The sequence below is a fragment of the Oryctolagus cuniculus genome, chromosome 6, assembly GCF_051225735.1.
Source record: "Oryctolagus cuniculus isolate XC-2025 breed Fujian yellow rabbit chromosome 6, ASM5122573v1, whole genome shotgun sequence".
Lineage (NCBI taxonomy): Eukaryota > Metazoa > Chordata > Mammalia > Lagomorpha > Leporidae > Oryctolagus > Oryctolagus cuniculus.
In genome coordinates this window covers 27,455,616-27,477,789 of record NC_142872.1, presented here as the reverse complement: position 1 = coordinate 27,477,789, position 22,174 = coordinate 27,455,616, and the positions used below count along the sequence as shown (strand labels likewise).

Here is a 22,174-nt window from a genome sequence, read left to right as displayed (position 1 = left end):
GTTGTGGGTAGGACACATGAATCTGCATTTTTTATTCCACCCCTGCCCCTGGAATCTGCACTTTTAATAGTTCCCGACTTGGTTCTTGTACCCAGTGAAAATTACTGTTCTAAGCCTAGCTCTCAACCCTGGTTGCATGACAGAACCATTTGGGAAGCTTATTAAATCCATGATCAACTCTGATTAAAGATGCCCAGCCTAGGGCCCAGGCATGTACTTTTTAAAAAAAGCTCCACTTCAGTAAAAAGGCGAGAGAGATTCCTTCATTTTATGTGCCCAGCCAGAGAAAGCAAGTGGTAGTTTCATAAATAGGATGGTAATTTGTGAATTAAAGAATCCCCAAATAACCCACGGGTCTCATTAACTGACAGGGCAGAGGCTTGTGTTTATCTCACCTTTTGTTTCTTCTTTAGCCTTCTGAGTTGCTAAATCTGCCAACCAGTGCAGGGCAGAGGAGGGTGGGGCTGTGTCGGGGCAAGGAGGCCTGATGGCTTTTAGCTCACTATTGCTATTTGTTGCTGAACTGTCTGCTTTCAGAGGCTCTTCAGATCTGCTGTCAGTGCTGTCGGCTTTGGGAACGTGGTCGGTCTCTGCAGTTGTTACCGATGCAGTTCCTCCTCCGCCTGAGAAGGTAGTTTCATTTCCAGAAGAGGCACTAGGGTTGATGCTAGGAAGCTAAACCAGAGAAGCAAACATAGTTAGAGTATGTTCTTTGGTATTAGTAATGGCTTCTGACACTAAATGGGTCTGGGAAGAATAATCCAAAACTGTCCCATAAATTATTTGATTCATTCTGCAATACAGCATATATTTATCAGGTCTCACTCTGTGCCAAACTGTGATAGATGTGGGAAGAGCAGTGAACAAGTCTTGAAGTTTATAACCTAAAATATTTATTTACCATGCCTGAAACAATTCCTATAATGGCAAATTGGAGATTAAAATCCATTGCATGCTGGCACTGTGGTGTAGCGGGTAAAGCCACCGCCTACAGTGCTGGCATTCTGTAAGAGCACCAGTTCAAGTCTCAACCGCTCCACTTCTGATACAGCTCTCTGCTATAGCAGAGATTAAAAGGACTTAGCAAAGTTCTGGCACATATAAAAGCTCAATAAATGTTTGTTACTTGATTATTAAATTTTCCAAATAGTTTATTCTTATAGGTCAACTCTTCTGGAAATATGTCTCTAGATCCTTCAGCAGTAATCCTTGTGCCTCTTATCATTGACCATGTGTTGGTAGTATTCTAGAAAAGCCTCATGGGATCAACAGTTGGTTCTGTGTGTTTTTGTTTTTTTAAAAAACAACTGCATGTTCAAACCAGTGATTACCAAATCAGAAGGACCTCTGTGTGTGACAAAGCAATGAGAAAACCACTGCTTCTTCTTAGAGCCTTAGGATTACTTTGAGGGTAGAATGAGTCCAGCTCAAGGCTGGCGCCGCGGCTCACTAGGCTAATCCTCTGCCTTGCGGTGCGGGCACACCGGGTTCTAGTCCCGGTTGCCCCTCTTCCAGGCCAGCTCTCTGCTGTGGCCAGGGAGTGCAGTGGAGGATGGCCCAAGGATTTGGGCCCTGCACCCCATGGGAGACCAGGATAAGTACCTGGCTCCTGCCATCGGGTCAGCGCAGTGCGCCAGCCGCAGCACGCTGGCCACAGCGGCCATTGGAGGGTGAATCAACAGCAAAAGGAAGACCTTTCTCTCTGTCTCTCTCTCACTGTCCACTCTGCCTGTCAGAAAAAAAAAAAAAAAAAAAAAAAAAGAATGAGTCCAGCTCAGTGGGCCAATTCCATATTTCTGTCCTCTATACTTAAGGTGAACCCAGAGATAAGTCCATATACCTTCAGAGATATGGCTGAGAAGAACAATGGTATTCTGAGTCACCTTTCCTTTTTTTTTTTTTAAATTTTATTTATTTATTTATTTATTTTTTTGACAGGCAGAGTGGACAGTGAGGGAGAGAGAGACAGAGAGAAAGGTCTTCCTTTGCCGTTGGTTCACACTCCAATGGCCGCTGCGGAGGCGCGCTGCAGCCGGCGCACCACGCTGATCCGGTGGCAGGAGCCAGGAGCCAGGTGCTTTTCCTGGTCTCCCACGGGGTGCAGGGCCCAAGCACTTGGGCCATCCTCCACTGCACTCCCTGGCCACAGCAGAGAGCTGGCCTGGAAGAGGGGCAACCGGGACAGAATCTGGCGCCCCGACCAGGACTAGAACCCGGTGTGCCGGCGCCGCTAGGCGGAGGATTAGCCTAGTGAGCCGTGGCGCCGGCCTTTTAATTTATTTTTGATAGGCAGAGTGGACAGTGAGAGAGAGAGACAGAGAGAAAGGTCTTCCTTTTTTGCCGCTGGTTCACCCTCCAATGGCCGCCGCGGCTGGTGCGCAGCGGCCGGCACACCACGCTCGCTGATCCGAAGGCAGGAGCCAGGTGCTTCTCCTGGTCTCCCACGCGGGTGCAGGGCCCAAGCACTTGGGCCGTCCTCCACTGCACTCCCGGGCCACAGCAGAGAGCTGGCATGGAAGGGGGGCAACCGGGAATGAATCCGGCGCCCCGACCGGGACTAGGACCCGGTGTGCAGGCGCCACAAGGCGGAGGATTAGCCTATTGAGCCGTGGCGCCGGCTGAGTCACCTTTCCTACACTCTTCCACAATTCAAACACCTTGAGGTATACATCATAAGATGCAAAGAATCTCGGGGCTGTGGCTCAGTAGGTTAATCCTCCACCTGCAGCGCCGGCATCCCATACGGGCGCCGGTTCAAGGCCCAACTGCTCCACTTCCGATCCAGCTCTCTGCTACGGCCTGGGAAAGCAGTAGAAGATGGCCCAAGTGCTTGGGCCTCTGCACCTGCATGGGAGACCAGGAAGAAGCTCCTGGTTCTTGACTTTGGATTGGTGCAACTCCGGCTGTTGCGGCCATTAGGGAGTAAACCAACGGAAGGAAGACCTTTCTCTCTGTCTCTTCCTCTCACTGTCTGTAACTCTACCTCTCAAATAAATAAATAAAATCTTATATATATAAAAAAAAAGATGCAAAGAATCTCTTTGTGCTATTTATCAACCAAGCCTGAACTGGTTTAAAAGTGAATGTACAGGCCAGCGCCACAGCTCACTAGGCTAATCCTTCGCCTGTGGTGCCACATCCCGGGTTCTAGTCCCGGTTGGGACACCAAATTCTGTTCCGGTTGCTCCTCTTCCAGTCCAGCTCTCTGCTGTGGCCTGGGAAGGCAGTGGAGGATGGCCCGGGTCCTTGGCCCTGCATCCGCATGGGAGACCAGGAGGAAGCACCTGGCTCCTGGCTTCGGATCGGCGCAGCACGCCAGCCGTAGTGGTCATTTGTGGGGTGAACCAATGGAAAAAGGAAGACCTTTCTCTCTGTCTCTCTCTCTCACTAACTGCCTGTCCAACAAAAAAAAAGTGAATGTACAGAAATCATAACAGTCAAAGGTAACTAAAGTGCCCTTGGATAAATTTTTTTTGGACTCTTTCTAGAACGACTTACCCATACCTTAATTTTTCCAGGAATTCCATAAAAACAAGGAACAACAGAGGTGAAAATGAGGTATTTTCTGGTCCTAAGAATTTGAGTCACTCAGTTATACCCATATACACTTTACCTGTGACATCCCATTGGTGACAGCAGGTCTCAACACAGATTTGTTTTGCCGACTTATACAAGGACAGTTTGCTTTAATTCCCCACTTGCCACGGGCAGCATGTACCATGTCTCCAATATTATAAAGAGCTAAGAAAAATAAATTAATAATGTCAATCGACACAACAACATTTGTACTAGCAAGATTCAAAAAAATTCATAGAGGGGATGGTGTTGTGGCATAGTGGGTAAAGCCGCCACCTGCAGTGCCGGCATCCCACATGGGCATCAGTTCAAGTCCAGGCTGCTCCACTTCTGATCCACCTCTCTGCTATGGCCTGGGAAAGTAGTAGAAGATGGCCCAAGTCCTTCGGCCCCTGTACCCATGTGGGAAACCCGGAAGAAGCTTCAGACTCTTGGCTTCAGATCCGCACAGCTCCGACCACTGCAGCCATTTCAGGAGTGAACCAGTGGGTGGAAGACCCCTCTTTCTCCCTACCTCTCTCTAAGTCTGCCTTTCTTTCTTTCCTTCCTTCCTTTTTTTTTAAAGGTTTATTTATTTATTTGAAAGTCAGAGTTACACAGAGAAGGAGATGCAGAGAGAGAGAGAGAGAGAGAGAGGTCTTCCATCTGTTGTTTCACTCCCCAGTTGGCAGCAACAGCCAGAGCTGTGCCGATCTGAAGCCAGGAGCCAAGAGCTTCCTCCTGGTCTCCCACATGGGTGCAGCGGCCCAAAGACTCGGGCCATCTTCTCTGCTTTCCCTGGCCATAACAGAGAGCTGGATTGGAAGTGGAGTAGCCGAGTTGAACCACTGCCCATATGAGATGCCAGCACCGCAGGCAGCAGATTTACCTGCTCCACCACAGTGCTGACCCCTAACTCTGCCTTTTTTTTTTTTCACTCTGCCTTTAAAGAAACAATCGTTAAAAAAAAAGTTCATGGAAAAAGCACATTATCTTCCAGTTCCATTTTTCCATAAACTTTTAGAAGCCCCCTCATACATACATAAATTGTTTATTTATTTATTTTTTAAAAAGATTTATTTATTTATTTGAAAGTCAGAGTTACACAGAGAGAGGTCTTCCATCTGATGGTTCATTCCCCAATTGGCCACAACGGCCAGAGCTGTGCTGATTCAAAGTCAGGAGCCAGGAGCTTCTTTCGAGTCTCCCATGCGGGCACAGGGGCCCAAGGACTTGGGCTATCTTCCACTGCTTTCCCAGGCCATAGCAGAGAGCTGGATAGGAAGAGGAGCAGTCAGGACTAGAACTGGCGCCTATATGGGATGCCCACGCGTCAGGCCAGGGCTTTAACATGCTACCTGAGGTGCCAGCATCCCATATGGGCACAGGTTCGAGTCCTTGCTGTTCCACTTCTGATCCAGCTCTCTGCTATGGCCTGGGAAAGCAGAAGATGGCCCAAGTTGTTGGGCCCCTGCACCCATGTGGGAGACCCAGAGGAAGCTCCTGGCTCCTGGCTTCAGAACCGTGCAGCTCTGGCTGTTGCGGCCACCTGGGGGGTGAACTATTGGATGGAAGACCTCTATCTCTACCTCTCCTTCTCTCTCTGTGTAACTGATTTTCAAATAAAATAAATTAAATCTTTTTTTAAAAAAAGAATTCTTTATTTATTTGAAAGGCACAGTTTGAGAAAGAGAGGGAGAGAAGAAAAAGAGAAAGAGATCTATCTACCTATCTATCTATCTATCTGCTGGTTCACTTCCCAAATGGTTGCAACGGCCAGGGCTGGGCCAGAATTAAGCCATGAGCCAGGAGCTTCATACGGGTCTCCCATGTGGTACAGGAGTCCAAGTACTTGGGCCATCCTCTACTTCTTTCCCAGGTGCACTGGGCAAGGAGCTGGATCAGAACTGGAGCGACTAGGACTCCAACTACAGCCCATAATGGGATACTGGCATTGCAAGTGGTGTTTTAACCCACTATGCCACAATGCCAGTCCCTGAACAAATTGTTTTAAGGATCTTCTTTACATTATCTGCCTCAATTCTTAGAGTTCTGTAAGGTAGCTATTTTTGTCCTCAAGTTTTCATGATCACACCGAGACTTAGAGAAGTCAAGTCATTTGCCAAGGTAAGTGCATCAAGTTGGGAAATGTTAAGCACTTAGACTTTAATCCACGTTAAATTTGTATCAAGTCCAAAAGTTCTGTGCATGCTAAGCAATAATGTCTCTCCCTCCTTTAGTAAATATTAATAGGGTATTTTCCAGGAGAAAATGTAGGGGCACATTACTTATATTCAAGAGAGATAAACATTTTGAATTGTACACTTTACTGTAGGTTACAGCTTTAAAAAAAAAGTAAAGGCCGGCGCCGCGGCTCACTAGGCTAATCCTCCGCCTTGCGGTGCCGGCACACCGGGTTCTAGTCCCGGTCGGGGCGCCGGATTCTGTCCCGGTTACCCCTCTTCCAGGCCAGCCCTCTGCTGTGGCCAGGGAGTGCAGTGGAGGATGGCCCAGGTGCTTGGGCCCTGCACCCCATGGGAGACCAGGAAAAGCACCTGGCTCCTGGCTCCTGCCATCGGATCAGCGCGGTGCGCCGGCCGCAGCGCGCCGGCCGCGGCGGCCATTGGAGGGTGAACCAGCGGCAAAGGAAGACCTTTCTCTCTGTCTCTCTCTCTCACTGTCCACTCTGCCTGTCAAAAAAAAAAAAAAAAAAAAAAAAAAAATCAATGGAAATTTTACACGGGGAAACATTTAACCATGCTTAGACCAGCAGACAGCTTACCCATCACTGTGTTCAAGAAGCCTTCAATGTGTGGCCGGTGCCGCGGCTCAATAGGCTAATCCTCCACCTAGCGGTGCCAGCACACCGGGTTCTAGTCCCGATTGGGGCGCCGGATTCTGTCCTGGTTGCTCCCCTTCCAGGCCAGCTCTCTACTATGGCCCGGGAGTGCAGTGGAGGATGGCCCAAATGCTTGGGCCCTGCACCCTCATGGGAGACCAGGAGAAGCACCTGGCTCCTGCCTTCGGATCAGCGTGGTGTGCCAGCCGCTGCGCGCCGGCCGCGGTGGCCATTGGAGGGTGAACCAGCGGCAAAAAAGGAAGACCTTCAATGTGGAAGCAACAGGGTATAAAGGACCTAAGGGGTGCCCACACCCTCAAAAGCTCTCTTACGTGGAGGAGAATATAGGCATTAGTTGTGTGGATTCACCTATCTATACTGAATCTATGTTAATACATAGATTTTTGGAGAAATCAGAATTTTTGGAGAAAATGGGATTGTGACACAAAAATAATCTTTATTTCCTTCTTTTAAGCTAGCTCCCTTCCCTAAGCAGTTAAGAGATTTGACTACCTTCAGTTAGATTCTTGCAAGCCTAAAACCAGAGTACTTTCTGGAAGCCTAGGGACTGGCTTTTTTTATTCAGGCTCAGCCAACCATGGGAATGCGGAATGATGTCTGGAAATATTACTAGCTCCTCTGACGAGAAATGGGTAGCAGAGTGTGCAGTGGCCACATGCTCTCTAACACACATCTAAAGGCTCAAATTCTCAAAAAAAATAAGGCTTAAAAAAAAATCAGGCAGGGGCCGGCACTGTGACACAGCGGGTTAAGGCCCTGGCCTGAAGCGCCGGCATCCCAAGTGAGCGCCAGTTCAAGACCTGGCTGCTCCACTTTCCATCCAGCTCTCTGCTGTGGCCTGGGAAAGCAGTGGAAGATAGCCCAAGTCCTTGGGCCCCTGTGCCCACATGGGAGACTCAAAAGAAGCTCCTGGGCCGGCGCCGCGGCTCACTAGGCTAATCCTCCGCCTTGCGGCGCTGGCACAGCGGGTTCTAGTCCTGGTCGGGGCTACAGATTCTGTCCCGGTTGCCCCTCTTCCAGGCCAGCTCTCTGCTATGGCCGGGGAGTGCAGTGGAGGATGGCCCAAGTACTTGGGCCCTGCACCCCATGGGAGACCAGGAAAAGTACCTGGCTCCTGCCATCGGATCAGCGTAGTGCGCCGGCCGCAGCGTACCAGCCACGGCATCCATTGGAGGGTGAACCAACGGCAAAGGAAGACCTTTCTCTCTGTGTCTCTTTCTCACTGTCCACTCTGCCTGTCAAAAAAAAAAAAAAAAAAAAAAAAAAAAAAAAGAAGCTCCTGGCTCCTGACTTTGAATCAGCACAGCTCTGGCCGTTGTGGCCAATTGGGGAATGAACCATCGGATGGAAGAGCTCTCTCTCTGTGTAACTCTGACTTTCAAATAAATAAATAAATCTTTAAAAAAAAAAAAAAATCAGGCAGGCGCAGCTTTGTGGCAAGGTGGGTAAAGCTGCCACCCATGATGCTGGCATCCTTTAAGATGGGTGCTGATTGGTTTCCCAGATGTTCCACTTCTGGTCCAGTTCCTGGCTAATGGCCTGGGAAGGCAGCAGAAGATGGCCCAGGTCCTTCAGCCATTGCACCCACGTGGCAGACCCGGTTGAAGCTCCTGGCTGCTGGCTTTGTAAGGCTAAGTGCTTGCTGTTGCAGCCATCTGGGAAGTAAACCAGCAGATGAAAGATATCTGTCTCTCCCTTTCAATTTGTAACTCTGACTTTAAAAAGAAATAAATCTTAAAAAGAAAGAAAAAAAAAAAGAAAGAAACCAGCATTTGAATTCATTAATAGACATTTAAAAAAAAACCCTCTGGTAAAGACAAACCATTACATCAAATTTTATGGTATATGAGTATCTCAATTAAAAACACATGCAGGCTGGCGCCGCAGCTCACTAGGCTAATCCTCCGCCTTGCGGCGCTGGCACACCGGTTCTCGTCCTGGTCGGGGCGCCGGATTCTGTCCCGGTTGCCCCTCTTCCAGGCCAGCTCTCTGTTGTGGCCAGGGAGTGCAGTGGAGGATGGCCCTGCACCCCATGGAAGACCAGGATAAGTACCTGGCTCCTGCCATCGGATCAGCGCCATGCGCCGGCCGCAGCGCGCCGACTGCAGCGCGCTGGCCTGCGCCGGCCATTGGAGGGTAAACCAACGGCAAAAGGAAGACCTTTCTCTCTCTCTCTCTCTCTCACTGTCCACTCTGCCTGTCAAAACAAACAAACAAACAAACAAAAACACGTGCAAATATTTTCATATGTGAAATGTGAAAAAGGCATTTCTCTACCTGTGCCAGGGATGATCTGGGTGGGCATGAGATTCTCTGGTTCATGTGACTGTCCTTTTGCACACTTCAACCAGGAGAAAACTTCTTCATCACCCATCTCCTCTGTCTCTGAAACAGAAACAAAATAACTTCACAATGGGTCACAAGATGGATCTTTCTCAGTGACTGGGAGTTTCAGAACCATAAACAAAGAAGGTTAACAGCTACCTTTTAAAAATATGCTTTGCTGTAGTATAATTTACCTACAATAAACTCAACAACTTAAACTCATTGTATATCACAATGAGTTTCAATAAAAGCATTAGGGGGGCCTGTGCTGTGGCAAACCAGATAAAGCAGCCACCTGCAATGCCAGCATCCCACACAGGTGCCAGTTTGTGTAGGGTTACTCTACTTCTGTATTTACTTGAAAGGCAGAGCCACAGAGAGGCAGAGGCAAAGAGCGGGAGAGGGAGGGAGAGAGGAAGGGATAGAGCGAGAGAGGGAGGGAGAGAGGGAGGGAGGGAGGGACAGGGAGGGAGAGAGGGAGGGACAGGGAGAGAGAGAGGGAGAGGGAGAGGGGGAGAGGGAGGGGGGAGAGGGAGAGGGAGAGAGAGAGAGGGAGAGGGAGAGAGGGGGGGGGGGAGAGAATTCTTCTTTCTGCTGGTTCACTCCCCAGATGGTTGCAATGCCGGAGCTATGCTGATCCAAAGCCAGGAGCCAGGAGCTTCCTCCAGGCCCCAAATGTGGGTGCAGGGGCCCAAGTATCCGGGCCATCCTCTACTGCTTTCCCAGGCCAGAGCAGAGAGCTGGATTGGAAGTAAGCAGCCAGGACTCGAACTGGCACTCACACTGGATGCCAACACTGCAGGCAGCGGCTTTACCTGCTATGCCACATCGCCGTCCTCTCTACCAGTATTCTAGTTCATCCAAATCCTCACAATACTTGATATTGTCAGTTTTTAAAATTTTAATCATTCTGGTGGCTACCTGGCTTTTTATTATGGTTTTAATTGCGTTTCCCTAGTAAATATGATAATGACAACTCTACATTCTTATTACCACTGGCATATCTTTTTTTTTTTTTTTTTAAGTTTTATTTTTTATTTGAAAGGCGAGCTACAGAGAGAATGAGGTCTTCCATCCACCGATTCACTCCCCAGATGGCCACAATGGCCAGAGCTGGGCCAGGCTGGCCAGGAGTCAGGAGCTTTCTCTGGGTTTTCCAAATTGGTGCAATGGCCCAAGCACTTGAGCCATCTTCTGCTTTCTCAGGCACATTAGCAAGGAGCTGGATCAGAAGTGCAGTAGCTGGGAATCAAACCAGTGCCCATATGGAATGCTGGCACTGCAGGTGGTTTAACCTGCTATCCCACAATGCTGGTCCCTGGAATATCCTCTTATTAACTAATTAATTAATTTGAAAGGCAGAGTGACAGAGAGAGATATCTATCTGCTGGTTCACTCCCCAAATGGCCAAAAACAGTTAAAGCTGGGTCAGGCTGAAGCTAGGAGTGAAAAACTTCATCCAGGACTCCCATGTGGATGGTAGGGATCCAACTAATTGAGCCATCACTTGCTGTCACCCTGGGTGTTTATTAGTAGGAAGCTGGAACTGAGAACAGAGCCATAAGTGGCATCTTTTTTTGAAGATTTCCTATTTATTTATTTGAGGGGTAGAGTTACAGACACAGAAAGAGAAAGACAGAAAGGTCTTCCATCCGCTGGTTCACTCCCCAAATGGCTGTAATGACCAGAGATAGGCTGATTTGAAGCCAGAGTCCAGGAGCTTCTTCCAGGTCTCCCACGCATGTGCAGGGGCCTAAGCACTTGGGCCATCTTCTGCTTTCCCAGGCCATAGCAGAGAGCTAGATCAGAAGATAAGCAGCCAGGACACAAACCGGCATCCATATGGGATGCTGGTGCCACAAGCAGAAAGCTTGGCCTACTATGCTCTACAAGTGGCATCTTTACAACTGCACCAAATGCCTCCCCCACTACTAATAGTCTTTGCTCTGAAATCTACCTTTTCTGATATTCATATAGTTCATAAATCTTTAAAGGATTCATAAATATTTGGGGGAAAAAAAGACACTTGTGTCCATTGTTGGAGTGCCTGTTTCCACAACATGGCTCTGTTCCCAATTCCAGCTTCCTGCTCATGAACACCTAGGCTTCTTTTGAATTGAATGAGACATATAGTATATCATGTTCCATCTTTTTGCTTTCAGCCCATCTATGTTTTCATATACAGGTTTTTCAAAAGATTTATTATTTATCTGAAAGGCAGATTGAGAGAGAGAGAGAGAGAGAGAATGAATGAATCAATTTTCCACCTGCTTCTTTACTCTCTAAATGGTTCCAATGATGAGTTGGGCCAATTCAAGCCAAGAGTATAGAGTTTCTTCTGGGTCTCCCATGTGGGCACAGGGGCCCAAGTGCTTGGGCCATCTTCAGCTGCTTTCTCAAGTGCTTTAGCAGGGAGCAGGATCAGAAGTGGAGAAGCCACGACCAGCGCTGTGGTGTAGTGGGTAAAGCTGCCACTTGCGCTGCTGGTATCCTATATGGGTACCAGTTCAAGGCCCTTCTGCTCCTCCTCAGATCCAACTCTCTGCTGTGGCCTGGGAAAGAAGCAGAAGATGGTCCAAGAACTCGGGCCCCTGCACCCACATGGGAGACTCAGAAGAAGCTCCTGGCCTCTGGCTTCAGATTGGCCCAGCTCTGGCCATTGTGGCCATTTGGGGAGTAAACCAGTGGATAAAAGATCTTTCTCCAATCTCTCCCTCTCTCTGTCTGTAACTCTACTTCTCAAATAAATAAATAAAAATCTTGAAATAAAAAAGAAGTGGAGCAGCCAGGTCTTGAACTGGTGCCCATATGGGATGTCAACATTGCAGGTGGCAGGTTTACCTGCTATACCACAGCACCAACTACCATATATAGTTTTAAAGTTTATTTATCTGAGAGGGAGAATGACGGGGGTGGGGGGGCGGGGGAGGCGGGGGATGGAGAAGCAGAGAGAGACAGACAGACAGACAGACACAGAGATCTCCTATCCACAGGGTCACTCCCTCAATGCCCACAGCAGCACAATAGCAATCTGGAACTCAACCTGGGTTTCCGACATGGGTGGCAGTGAGCCATCATTGGCTGTCTTCCGGCAGGAAGCTGGAATGCGGAACAGAGCTGGGACTCAAACACAGGCAACACAACATGGGATGTAGACATCCAAAGCAGTATCTTAACTACCGTGCCAACCATCTGCTCCTAAGGTCTTTTTCTACCAATTCCATTGTCATTTTTGGGTTTGTGTCTACTGCTTGCTTTTTTTTTTTCCAGCTTATTGATCATATCATCCTGCTTTTCTGCATACCTGATAATTACTGATTGAATCCAGAGCTTTGTGATTAGCTTTCTGGGTACTGGATTTTGTTGGTAGACAATACAAAGGCAAAAATGGAGGGGATCTCTGGAAATTTCTGGTGTTCTCTCTGGGCAGTTCCTAGTTTTTCTGGACTCTGATTCTTCTCAAACTCTGATCTCTGTCTCAACTCTGAGGTTGCCAGGCTGTTTTAGTTCCCTTTTCTTTTGCTGAAGCCTGCAAATTGACTCTAGGCAGTAAGCCAGGGCAATTGCAGGGCTCACCTTGTCTCCTTTCTCTCACAGATCATATTCCCTATTGCCCAATGTTTCAAACTGTAGTTTCATATATTTTACCTAGTATACTTCTTGATCATGGCAGAGGGGTCAAACAGGAGGAATGGAAGAATTCTAACAGCTAATATTTATGGAATGTGTCGTGTATAGTCATGTTTTTTACTAATCACTCTTTATACAATATAACAACAATTTTGTAAGGGAAGTAATGGAATTACCTTTGTTTTACAGACAAGGAAATTGAGATTCTGAGGGGTTAAGATACCATAGTTGGTCTAACAAGATGTCACAGAAGTAGCTTTCAAATTCTAGCAGCCTAAGCTCTAAATAAATCACTGCTGGGGCCGGTGCTGTAGAGCAGCAGGTTAAGCCATGGCCTGCAGTGCTGGCAACCCATATGGGTGCTGGTTCGAGTCCTGACTGCTACACTTTTAATCGAGCTCCTCGTTAATGCACCTGGGTAATCAGCAGAGGATGGCCCAAGTCCTTGGGGCCGTGTACCTACATGGGAGACACAGAAGCTCTTGCCTCCTGGTTTCGGCCTAGCACAGGCCTAACCATGTGGCCATTTAGGGAGTAAAGCAGCGAATGGATGATCTCTCTCTCTCTCTGTCTCTCCTTCTGTATCTCGGTGACTTTACCTTTCAAAAAAATACATCTTAAATAAATCACTGTTATAATGGTCACACTGTATGTCTGAAGGAAGAATGAGAAGATCAAGGGGCAAGGACTGTTGGCATGTAATAAGATAAATCAGTAACCAAAAGAAACAAAGAATCTGAGTAGACATTCTCCAGAAAAAATAAACAAATGAACAATAAGCACATGAAAATATACTTCACAACAGGGTGTTGTGGGGCAGCAAGTTAAGCTGCTGCCTGGGGTGCCCACATCCTATTTGGAGTGCTGGTTCAAGTCCTAGCTACTCTGTTTCCAATCTAGCTTCCTGCTAATGCATCCTGGGAGGCGGCAGATCCTGACTCAAGTACTTGGGTGCCTGCCACCCTAATGAGATACTCAAATGGAGTTACAGGCTGCTGGTTCAGTGTGGCCCAGCCCTGGATGTTGCAGACATCTGAGGAGTGAACCAGTGGATATATTTTTCTCTGTTTCTGTCTTTTAAGCAGATGAAAACAAATAAAAATAAACATCATTAGTCATCAGGGAAATGTAAGTCAAAACCACAAAGAGATGCTATTTCACAAACAGTATGAAGTCTAACAAAAAGACAAAGAATGACAAGTGTTGGCGTGAATATAGGAAAATTGGAGCCCTCATACATTCTGGTGGTATTGAAAAATGGTGCAGCTACTTTGGAATGCAATTTGGCAGTTCCTCAAAAGCTTGAATGTAGAACCATTATATGACCCAGCAATTCCATTGTTAGGCATAAAACCAAGAACTGCAAACACATGTCCACACAAAAACCTGCACAAAGAGGCTAGCATTGTGGCAGAGTAGATTAAGCCACCACCTGTGATGTTGGCATGCCATATCAGAGCACTAGTTCATGTTCCAACTGCCTTGCTTCTAATCCAGCTCCCTATTAATGTGCCTGGGAAAAGGAAGATGGCCCAAATATTTGGGGCCCTAGCCACACATGAGAGACCCAGAAGGAGTTCCTGGCTACTGGCTATGGCCTGGCACAGTCCTGGCCATTGAGGCCATTTGGGGAGTCAATCAGCAAATGGAAAATCCTCTGTCTATGGCTCTTTCTTTGTCATTGCGGCTTTCAAATAGTTAAAATAAATCTTCAAGGACACAGAAAAAAAAACTTGGATACAAATATTTACAATGGCATTATTTATTTATTTATTGATAGGCAGAGTTAGACAGTGAGAGAAAGAGAAAGAAAGGTCTTCCTTCCATTGGTTCACCCCCCAAATGGCTGCTAAGGCTGGCACGCTGCACCGATCCGAAGTCAGGAGCCAGGTGCTTCTTCCTGATCTCCTATGCGGGTGCAGGGCCCAAGCACTTAGGCCATCCTCCACAACCTTACCAGGCCACAGCAGAGAGCTGGATTGGAAGAGGAACAACTGGGACAGAATCTGGTGCCCCAACCAGGACTAGAACCCGGGGTGCCAGTGCCGCAGGCGGAGGATTAGCCAAGTGAGCCGTGGCGCTGACTAACAATGGCATTATTTATAATACCCCAAAGTGGAGACAATCTAAATAGCCATCAACTGATGAAAAAAATTGAGTGTGTCTGTATTATGGCATATTACCTGCAGTACAAAGGAATGGATTACTGATATGTGCTATATAACACGGATGAAACTTTAAAACATTATGCTGAGTGGCCGGCGCCACGGCTCACTAGGCTAATCCTCCACCTAGTGGCGCCAGCACACCGGGTTCTAGTCCAGGTCGGGGCCCCGGATTCTGTCCCGGTTGCCCCTCTTCCAGGCCAGCTCTCTGCTGTGGCCAGGGAGTGCAGTGGAGGATGGCGCAAGTCCTTGGGCCCTCCACCCCATGGGAGACCAGGAAAAGTACCTGGCTCCTGCCATCGGATCAGCGCGGTGCGCCGGCCACAGCGCGCTGGCCACGGCGGCCACTGAAGGGTGAACCAACGGCAAAGGAAGACCTTTCTCTCTGTCTCTCTCTCCCTCACTGTCCACTCTGCCTGTCAAAATAAATAAATAAGGCCGGCGCCGCGGCTCACTAGGCTAATCCTCCGCCTTGCGGCGCCGGCACACCGGGTTCTAGTCCCGGTCGGGGCGCCGGATTCTGTCCCGGTTACCCCTCTTCCAGGCCAGCTCTCTGCTGTGGCCAGGGAGTGCAGTGGAGGATGGCCCAGGTGCTTGGGCCCTGCACCCCATGGGAGACCAGGAAAAGCACCTGGCTCCTGGCTCTTGCCATCGGATCAGCGCGGTGCGCCGGCCGCAGCGCGCTGGCCGCAGCGGCCATTGGAGGGTGAACCAACGGCAAAGGAAGACCTTTCTCTCTGTCTCTCTCTCTCACTGTCCACTCTGCCTGTCAAAAAAAATAAATAAATAAATAAAAAATAAATAAATAAAAAACATTATGCTGAGTAAAAGAGGCCAAATATTGCATGATTCCATTGATATGATAAGTCCAGAATAGAGGTATCTATAGACACAAAAAGTAATCAGTAGTTACCAAGGATTGGGTAAAGAAGGTTGGGGAATGGCTGCTAACGGGTACAAAGTTTTTGAGGGGGGTGATGAAAATAGAATTAGATATTTGTGATGGTTGTAGAACTTTGTGAATTAAACCACTGACTGTATATTTTAAAAAGGTGAACTGTGGGGTAGGTATTTCATGAAGCAGTTTAATATGCTGCTTGGGACTCTGGCATCTCATATCTGAGTGTCTAAATTCAACTCCTGACTGAACTTCTGATACATCTTCCTGCTAAAGCACAGCCTGGGAGGCAGTAGGCTATGGCTCAGTACTTGGGTACCTGCCTCCCACATGGGGTACTTGGATTGAGTTCCCAGCTACTGTGTTTGGCTTGGCTCAAAATTCACCCACGGGTTATGGCCATTTGGGGAGTGCAGCAAGTAGAAGATCTGTCTTCTCTATCTGCCTTTCAAATAAATAAGTAAAAAGGTGAATTTTATGGTACGTGAATTATCTCTCTATAAAGATATTTTTTAAAAAGGAAGATGAGATATTCTTGGGGCAAGTGCTATGGCATAGCAAGTAAAGCTGCCACCTGTGGTGCTGCCATCCCATACTGGCACCAGTTTGAGTTCTGGCAGCTCCACTTCTGATCCAGTTCCCTGAGAATGTGCCTGGGAAAGCAGGGGAAGATGATCCAAGTTACTGGGGCTCTGCATTTATGTGGGAAACCCAGAGGAAGTTCCTGGCTCCTAGCTTCAGATTGGATGGGCCCAGCTCAAGCTATTATGGCCATTTGGGGAGTGAACGAGGGGATAAATGATCTCTCTCTCTGTAACTCTGCCTTTAAAATAAATAAATAAATCTTTCTTCTTGGCTTATTTTAGCCTTCCCAGTTAGGCAAAGTAATGGCAATCTTAAGGTCTTAACAATAAAACAGTGAAGCTATACAGTTAAGTCCAGAATAGAGGTATCTATAGACACAAAAAGTAATCATGCCCATTCTTGCTTCAATTTCCAAGTGCCATAATTCGACTGACACATACCTACAAAGTTACCTTTAGAATCAACATAGGACAACATATGCTCACCACTGCGTGGACGGCTTTTCCTTAGCCGGTAACAGTCAAGGCAGACCCCAAATCCACATTTGCGACAGACCCAGTGGATGTTGAAGAGAGTTGTTTCACAGACATCACACATCTCCCGTACACCGCGCACAGCTCGCTTCCACGCCACTTTCTCTGGTGGACAGAGAATGAAGTTCAGGTATTAGCCATCCTAACAAGCAGCAAAAGACCCCAATTCCACACTCAAGCTGTTCTAGTATTATAAGGGTTTATGAGAATATGATTTAACCTAGGGTCCACAGAGAATTAATGCTACATGTTAATAAGCAAGATACTATAAAATTTCCCACTGGGTAGTTTGAGATAAGAGGATTCTTCTCCTGACATTTAGGGTGTAATTTCGTGGTATAATTTTTTCTTGGTTTGGAAAAGGGAGTAGTAGCTTATAGACATGGAAATATGATCAATGTCTGAATAATGTGGGTTCTCCTGTGAAACACGGCACGCATTAGAACTTCATTTATTCAGAAATCATAGGGTACTGTTTACTGAAACTGGTTCAAAGCAAACTGAAAATATTTAGGGCAAACCGCACCCAACTGTCTAAGACTGAATGAGGTCTGCTGGATACAGTTAAAGCCTCTGCTACAGGCTGGTACAAAGAGAAGTCTTGAAGCTTTCATTCATCCACAAAAAATGCCACCTGCCACTTCTCCCAATCCTCCTTTAGGTAAAAGAAAATCAAAGTTTCAAAGTGGGAGTTCCTGGAAGACAAGCAAGAGGGTCCTTACGGTGTGGTTCCACCATCATCATAGCCTCCTTCTCAGACATTACAAGCTGGCAGAACTGGTCCCCAACATTGGCCAGGATGTATTTTGAGGTCTCTAGGTCTATCCCTTCTGCTAGGGAGGAAGAGGGAATCCACAGGTTCATGGCATCAGGATCACTTTGCTGAGGGCTTAGAAATCCCTCCACACGAAGTACCCCCTTTCGAGTGAAGATCAACCTGAGACAGGAAAGCAGACAGTGAAAACACAGTAATCCTTTGGTATCCCGGGGGACTGATTCCAGGGCATTCCCTTCCATTTCTGGGATGCTCAATCCCTTGTATAAAAGGGTATAGTATGTGCATAGGACCTGTATATATCTTCCTACATGCTTTAACTCATCTCCAGATTGTTTCTAATTCCTAATACAATGTCTATGCTATGTAAACAGTTGTTACACTGTATTGTTTGGGGCACAATAAGAAAAAAATCTCTGCATGTTCATCACAGATCTATTTTTTATAGTTGGCTGAATCTGTAGATGCATTAGCTGCGGATACCAAGGGCCAACTGCACAAGCAATGCAAACTAACATGCATCTAAAATACTAGAACCTAAAATGATACTTAATAGTAATCAAGCTAAGAATTTTCACCATATTTAACCAACACAGTACAGTCATCCCTTGGGGACTGGTTCTAGCTCTCCTCAGCATGTGATATAAAACATATGTGAGATACTTGAGATAAATTCGTAGATGCTCAAATCCCTTAGGTAAAATTGCATAGTTTGCATTTAACCAATACATCCTCCTGTGTATTTTAAATTATTTCCAGATTACTTACAATATCTAATACAATGTAAATGCTATGGAAATAGTTTTTAATACTATATTGTTTAAGGAATAATGACAAGAAAAAAGTCTCTGCATGTTCATTTATCAATGTTGTTGGCTTAAATCTATTTTCAATCCATGGTTGAATCTGTGGATGCAGAACCCATATGTATGGAGAGTTAATGCATGCAGAGGACCAACTCTGTTCTTTGCTAATAGAAAAGCTTGTTAACACTCAGTAGGTTTCAATTCTTTAAGAAGCTGTGACCAAAATTATCAGTTTTTTTATCCATCTGTTTTACACCTGCCCCTATGGCACTGAATGTGACAGAAATAAAGACATTAATGTCTCACACTTTATACACTGACATCCACCTACCTCAGGCAAGCCCATAATATTGCCTGACAGTCTGGTTTCCTGGTGCACTCCCTCTCCTGGATAACTGCTTCCTACCTTCTTTCTTTTCAAATCTCCAATATTTATCACTCCACAAGGCCCTCACTTCCTATTCCACTGAGTAGGGAGGAGTCAGAGAACTTCTACGGCAGGCTTTCATCACTCTATTGTACTTTACTGCAACTGACCCCTGTGCTCCCTTTGATCTGCTACTCTGAACTACGGCTGTAACTAAGACTGCTCAACTTCCATTCTCCGAGGACAAAGCCACATGTCACTTCAAAATCCAAACTACTAAACTACAGAGTTTTGGCAAATACTTGAAGCAAATGGGTAAAGGAAAGTGAGGAGGAGGACGGTGAGATATTTACAAATTCAGAGAAGAATTGAAGAATATGCGTCACTAACAAAAACTGGGAATGGAGGCAAAGAGAGGAGTCTGGGTACCTCCGGAAGTGAAAAAAGCGGCAGGCTACAGTAGAATCATCTTGCTCCTGTTCCTTAAACTTCCGATACCGCTCCAGGCGACACTCACGACACTTGTGCAGGTGAGGCGCCACATTGATGCATGACCCATCCTGCAGGAAGGGCTCTCCAGACTGCTTCAGCTTCTTCACTTTGCTCACATCTTTCAGCACTGACTGGCCAACTGTGGCAAGGGAGGGAGAAGAGGATGTCATGAGAGGAAAAATAGAGCCCAATAAGATGTCCTCTTAGGGAAAGACATTTGCCCTGATCTAAGCTACTCTTTACTGCACTACTTGGGCATGTACTCAGTAGGGACCCAGAACGGGAACAAGGAGCCCTTAACTGGGAACTACAGTACATGAAGAATTTGTGGGAAGTGGCCCACTGCACAAAACTCTGACTGTAAATATTAAAAAGCCAAGGGGACAGAAGCCTTTAGTCTCTCAGGATCTGGCTATTCTGTTAATTAATCTTTAGCTCCCATAGGATACAGATTCCTAATGAAAACAGCTAATTTTACCTCCAGATTTTCTCTTGCACACTTTTGGACTATAATCTCACATCAGAGAAAGTTGATGGGAGAGGTGTCAAAATCCTTATGTGTGTTTCACAAGGGAGCAATCTGAGGGGGATTCTCTTTGCTTCATCAGTTCTACAAAAAGCTGCTATGTGGAAATGGAGACCAGTTGTCAATAATGCCTCCGAAGTAAGTTAAAATCGATGGGCCAAGGCGAAGAAAAAAGGGCTAAGATAAACACAAGGAAATAGTTTCTGACCAAAAGTAACACAATGACAAAGATCAAGAGTCCTCTTCTGTGGGATTATCATTATATGGGACAGATATCCCTCCTAGAGTGCTGATTTAGATGCAATCCTGCCCTAAACCAGGTCTGATGAGGGGCCTCTCTGCTGGGCCCTTTTGGCTCTGTAATTCCATGAGATTATAGAACTTTCCACCAAAGCGACGGCCTCTTTTGCACAAGAGCACAACAGGCATTGGAAGCTAATGCCATGCAAAGCCCATGTACAGCCCCAGCAGGATCACCTTTCAGGGGGGCGGTCCGAGGCCGGCCCTTGGGGGCCTGCTTTCCTTTGCCTTTGCCCAGCAATAGCTCAGCACTGCGTTCCCCATTGGGGCCCAGTTTCCCCATCAGGTGCTCCGGAATCCCCTTCAGGCCAGTCTTGGCCTGTAGCTGCTCCTCAGAATCGCTCAAATCTGACAGGTCACTGTTGGTGCTGGAGTCCGAGTCCTGTCTGCAAGCCAAGCTTCGCTCATCCAGTGAGAACCTTTTCACAGCTTCAAAAGGAGCTTTGTTCTCCTGTGAAAAATCTGCCGGGGAGGACAGAAAGCCGCCTGAGTGCCTGCCAAAGACGTTACTAAAGGTTTTGAGGAGGGGATTGTCCTGCTGCCCAGGAGCCACAGTTGGCCTCTCCTCTGTGGGGCTGGAGGAGAGAGTAGGCATCTCAATGGGCTGGGTGAGGCTGCTGGTGGGAGAGCTGGAGCGGCCATTGCCCATGGCAGAGAGGGTTGGGCCCCCACTGGTAAGAGCTGAGCCGAGAACACCAGACACCAGCTTGGAGGAGTCAGTTGTAATGAAGAGGGTTTTCTTCTTTGCTAAAGACGCCGAATCTGCAGAGTGAGACTCGGACCAGCTGGGTGCTGCCTTGGAGGTGACAGTGGTAGCAGAGGAAGAGCTACCCGATGCCTGAGATGCAAAGCTGCTGAAAGGGCTATGTTCGACTTTCTCCACAAATGCCAGGAAAGGGTTAGAAGGCTCTTCTCGGGACAGTTTGGGGGGCTGTAAAAATAGATTTTCATGACTCTCTGGGGTACGGTTATTTAGGAGGCTCCTTGGGAAGGCTGGAGTGAGGGTAGGCATGGACTCTGCAGGCACTTTCCGGTCCACAGAGCTGCCGGCCTTAGAGCCTGGCTTAGTGTCTGCTCCAAGAGCGGATCTGCCCTTACACAGGCCTGAGCTCAGGCTCTCAAGGCTTTGTTTGAATGAGTCCCGACTAGAGGAATCATCAGCCAAACTCTCTGAAACCGTAGTGAAGTAGTTACTGGTGGGTAAAGTTTGGGACATGCATTGAAAAAACAAGTTTTTGGAGAGATCAGAATCTTTCTGAGACTCTGGTGCAGGGCTACAGCCAAAAGAAAAGCCCAAAGGTTTGTTCTCTGTGGCTAGAACTCCATTGGATTGACTCCTTCCACCTCCAAAAGTCAAAGGTTGTGAAGAACTTGGGAGGGATGCTCCAAATCCAGAAGAGGCCAAAATAGAATTTCTTGAATTCTGAAAGGAAGACAGCTTGAGTTAGTGATGCTGGCTACTCAGGATGACCTAAAGATCTCTTTGCTTGACCTAGCTATTGCTGGATCAACATTTCTTGTCAGACGGTTAACTTTTCTCTGTCACATTTCCACAGATTTGTTCTTGGAACTGGATTTTACCAGCAATGGGGAAGAAATCTGCCAAAGACCACAGAGAGGGCATCTTTAGCAAGGGGAGCCAGAAATAGCAAGATGTCATTCATCCTGCCACTCCCTTGGCTGTTACCCAGTTGGCTGGCATGGTTTTAGGTTGTGGCGGCAGCTTCTTGGTATCCATAGTATTACAAAGTCGAGAGACTCCACTAGGGAACTGTGGGAAAGGGTTCCTGAACATGCACAATTTTTAATTTAAAATACACCTAGAGACAGTTGGAAAGAGCAATCTATTTCAATGACCTTAAAAGCTATTAGTAAATGATTTATTTAAGCTACTAAAAACTGCCCATCTTATAAAAAGTGACTTTAGTCCCATGATAAGCATATTAATATATTCTCTTAATTAATTTGGAATTCCACAAGATGGTTCCTTATGGAATGAAGCCATCCATTTATGGGTTCAAGTTAACCTAAAAGTTGAATCTTGATTAATATTATATTTAACAATACTAAGTCAAAGGAAAACATACTATTTATTGAGACCTTTTATTGTAACTAGGAGTTAACAAGACTCTGGAGGTGAAATGTATAGACTGTCAATATCTGCCAAATAAAAATACAGTATAACTGGATAATGAAATGATAAAACACCTTCCTTCCCTTTTACCTTGAAAATGTTAAATTTGGGGGCCGGTGCTGTGGTGTAGCAGATAAAACTGCTGCCTGCAGTGCCAGCATCCCAAATGAGCGCAAGTTCAAGTCCTTGCTGCTCTACTTCAGATTCAGCTCTCTGCTATGGC

At 46.8% G+C, this 22,174-nt stretch overlaps 1 protein-coding gene across 2 annotated transcripts in view; it reads right to left on the bottom strand.

Moving 5' to 3' along the window:
• The window catches only part of KDM3B (lysine demethylase 3B), an 83,666-nt gene that overhangs the window by 20,871 nt on the left and 40,621 nt on the right, over positions 1 to 22,174 (bottom strand). For both annotated transcript variants that reach the window (XM_008255093.5, XM_017341086.4), the window contains 7 exons: positions 19,995 to 21,240; positions 18,929 to 19,130; positions 17,274 to 17,488; positions 16,504 to 16,656; positions 8,693 to 8,800; positions 3,614 to 3,741; positions 396 to 675 (listed from right to left, as the gene is read on the bottom strand). In XM_008255093.5, the coding sequence (XP_008253315.1) occupies positions 396 to 675; positions 3,614 to 3,741; positions 8,693 to 8,800; positions 16,504 to 16,656; positions 17,274 to 17,488; positions 18,929 to 19,130; positions 19,995 to 21,240 (2,332 nt within the window). The remainder of the gene's footprint in view (positions 1 to 395; positions 676 to 3,613; positions 3,742 to 8,692; positions 8,801 to 16,503; positions 16,657 to 17,273; positions 17,489 to 18,928; positions 19,131 to 19,994; positions 21,241 to 22,174) is intronic.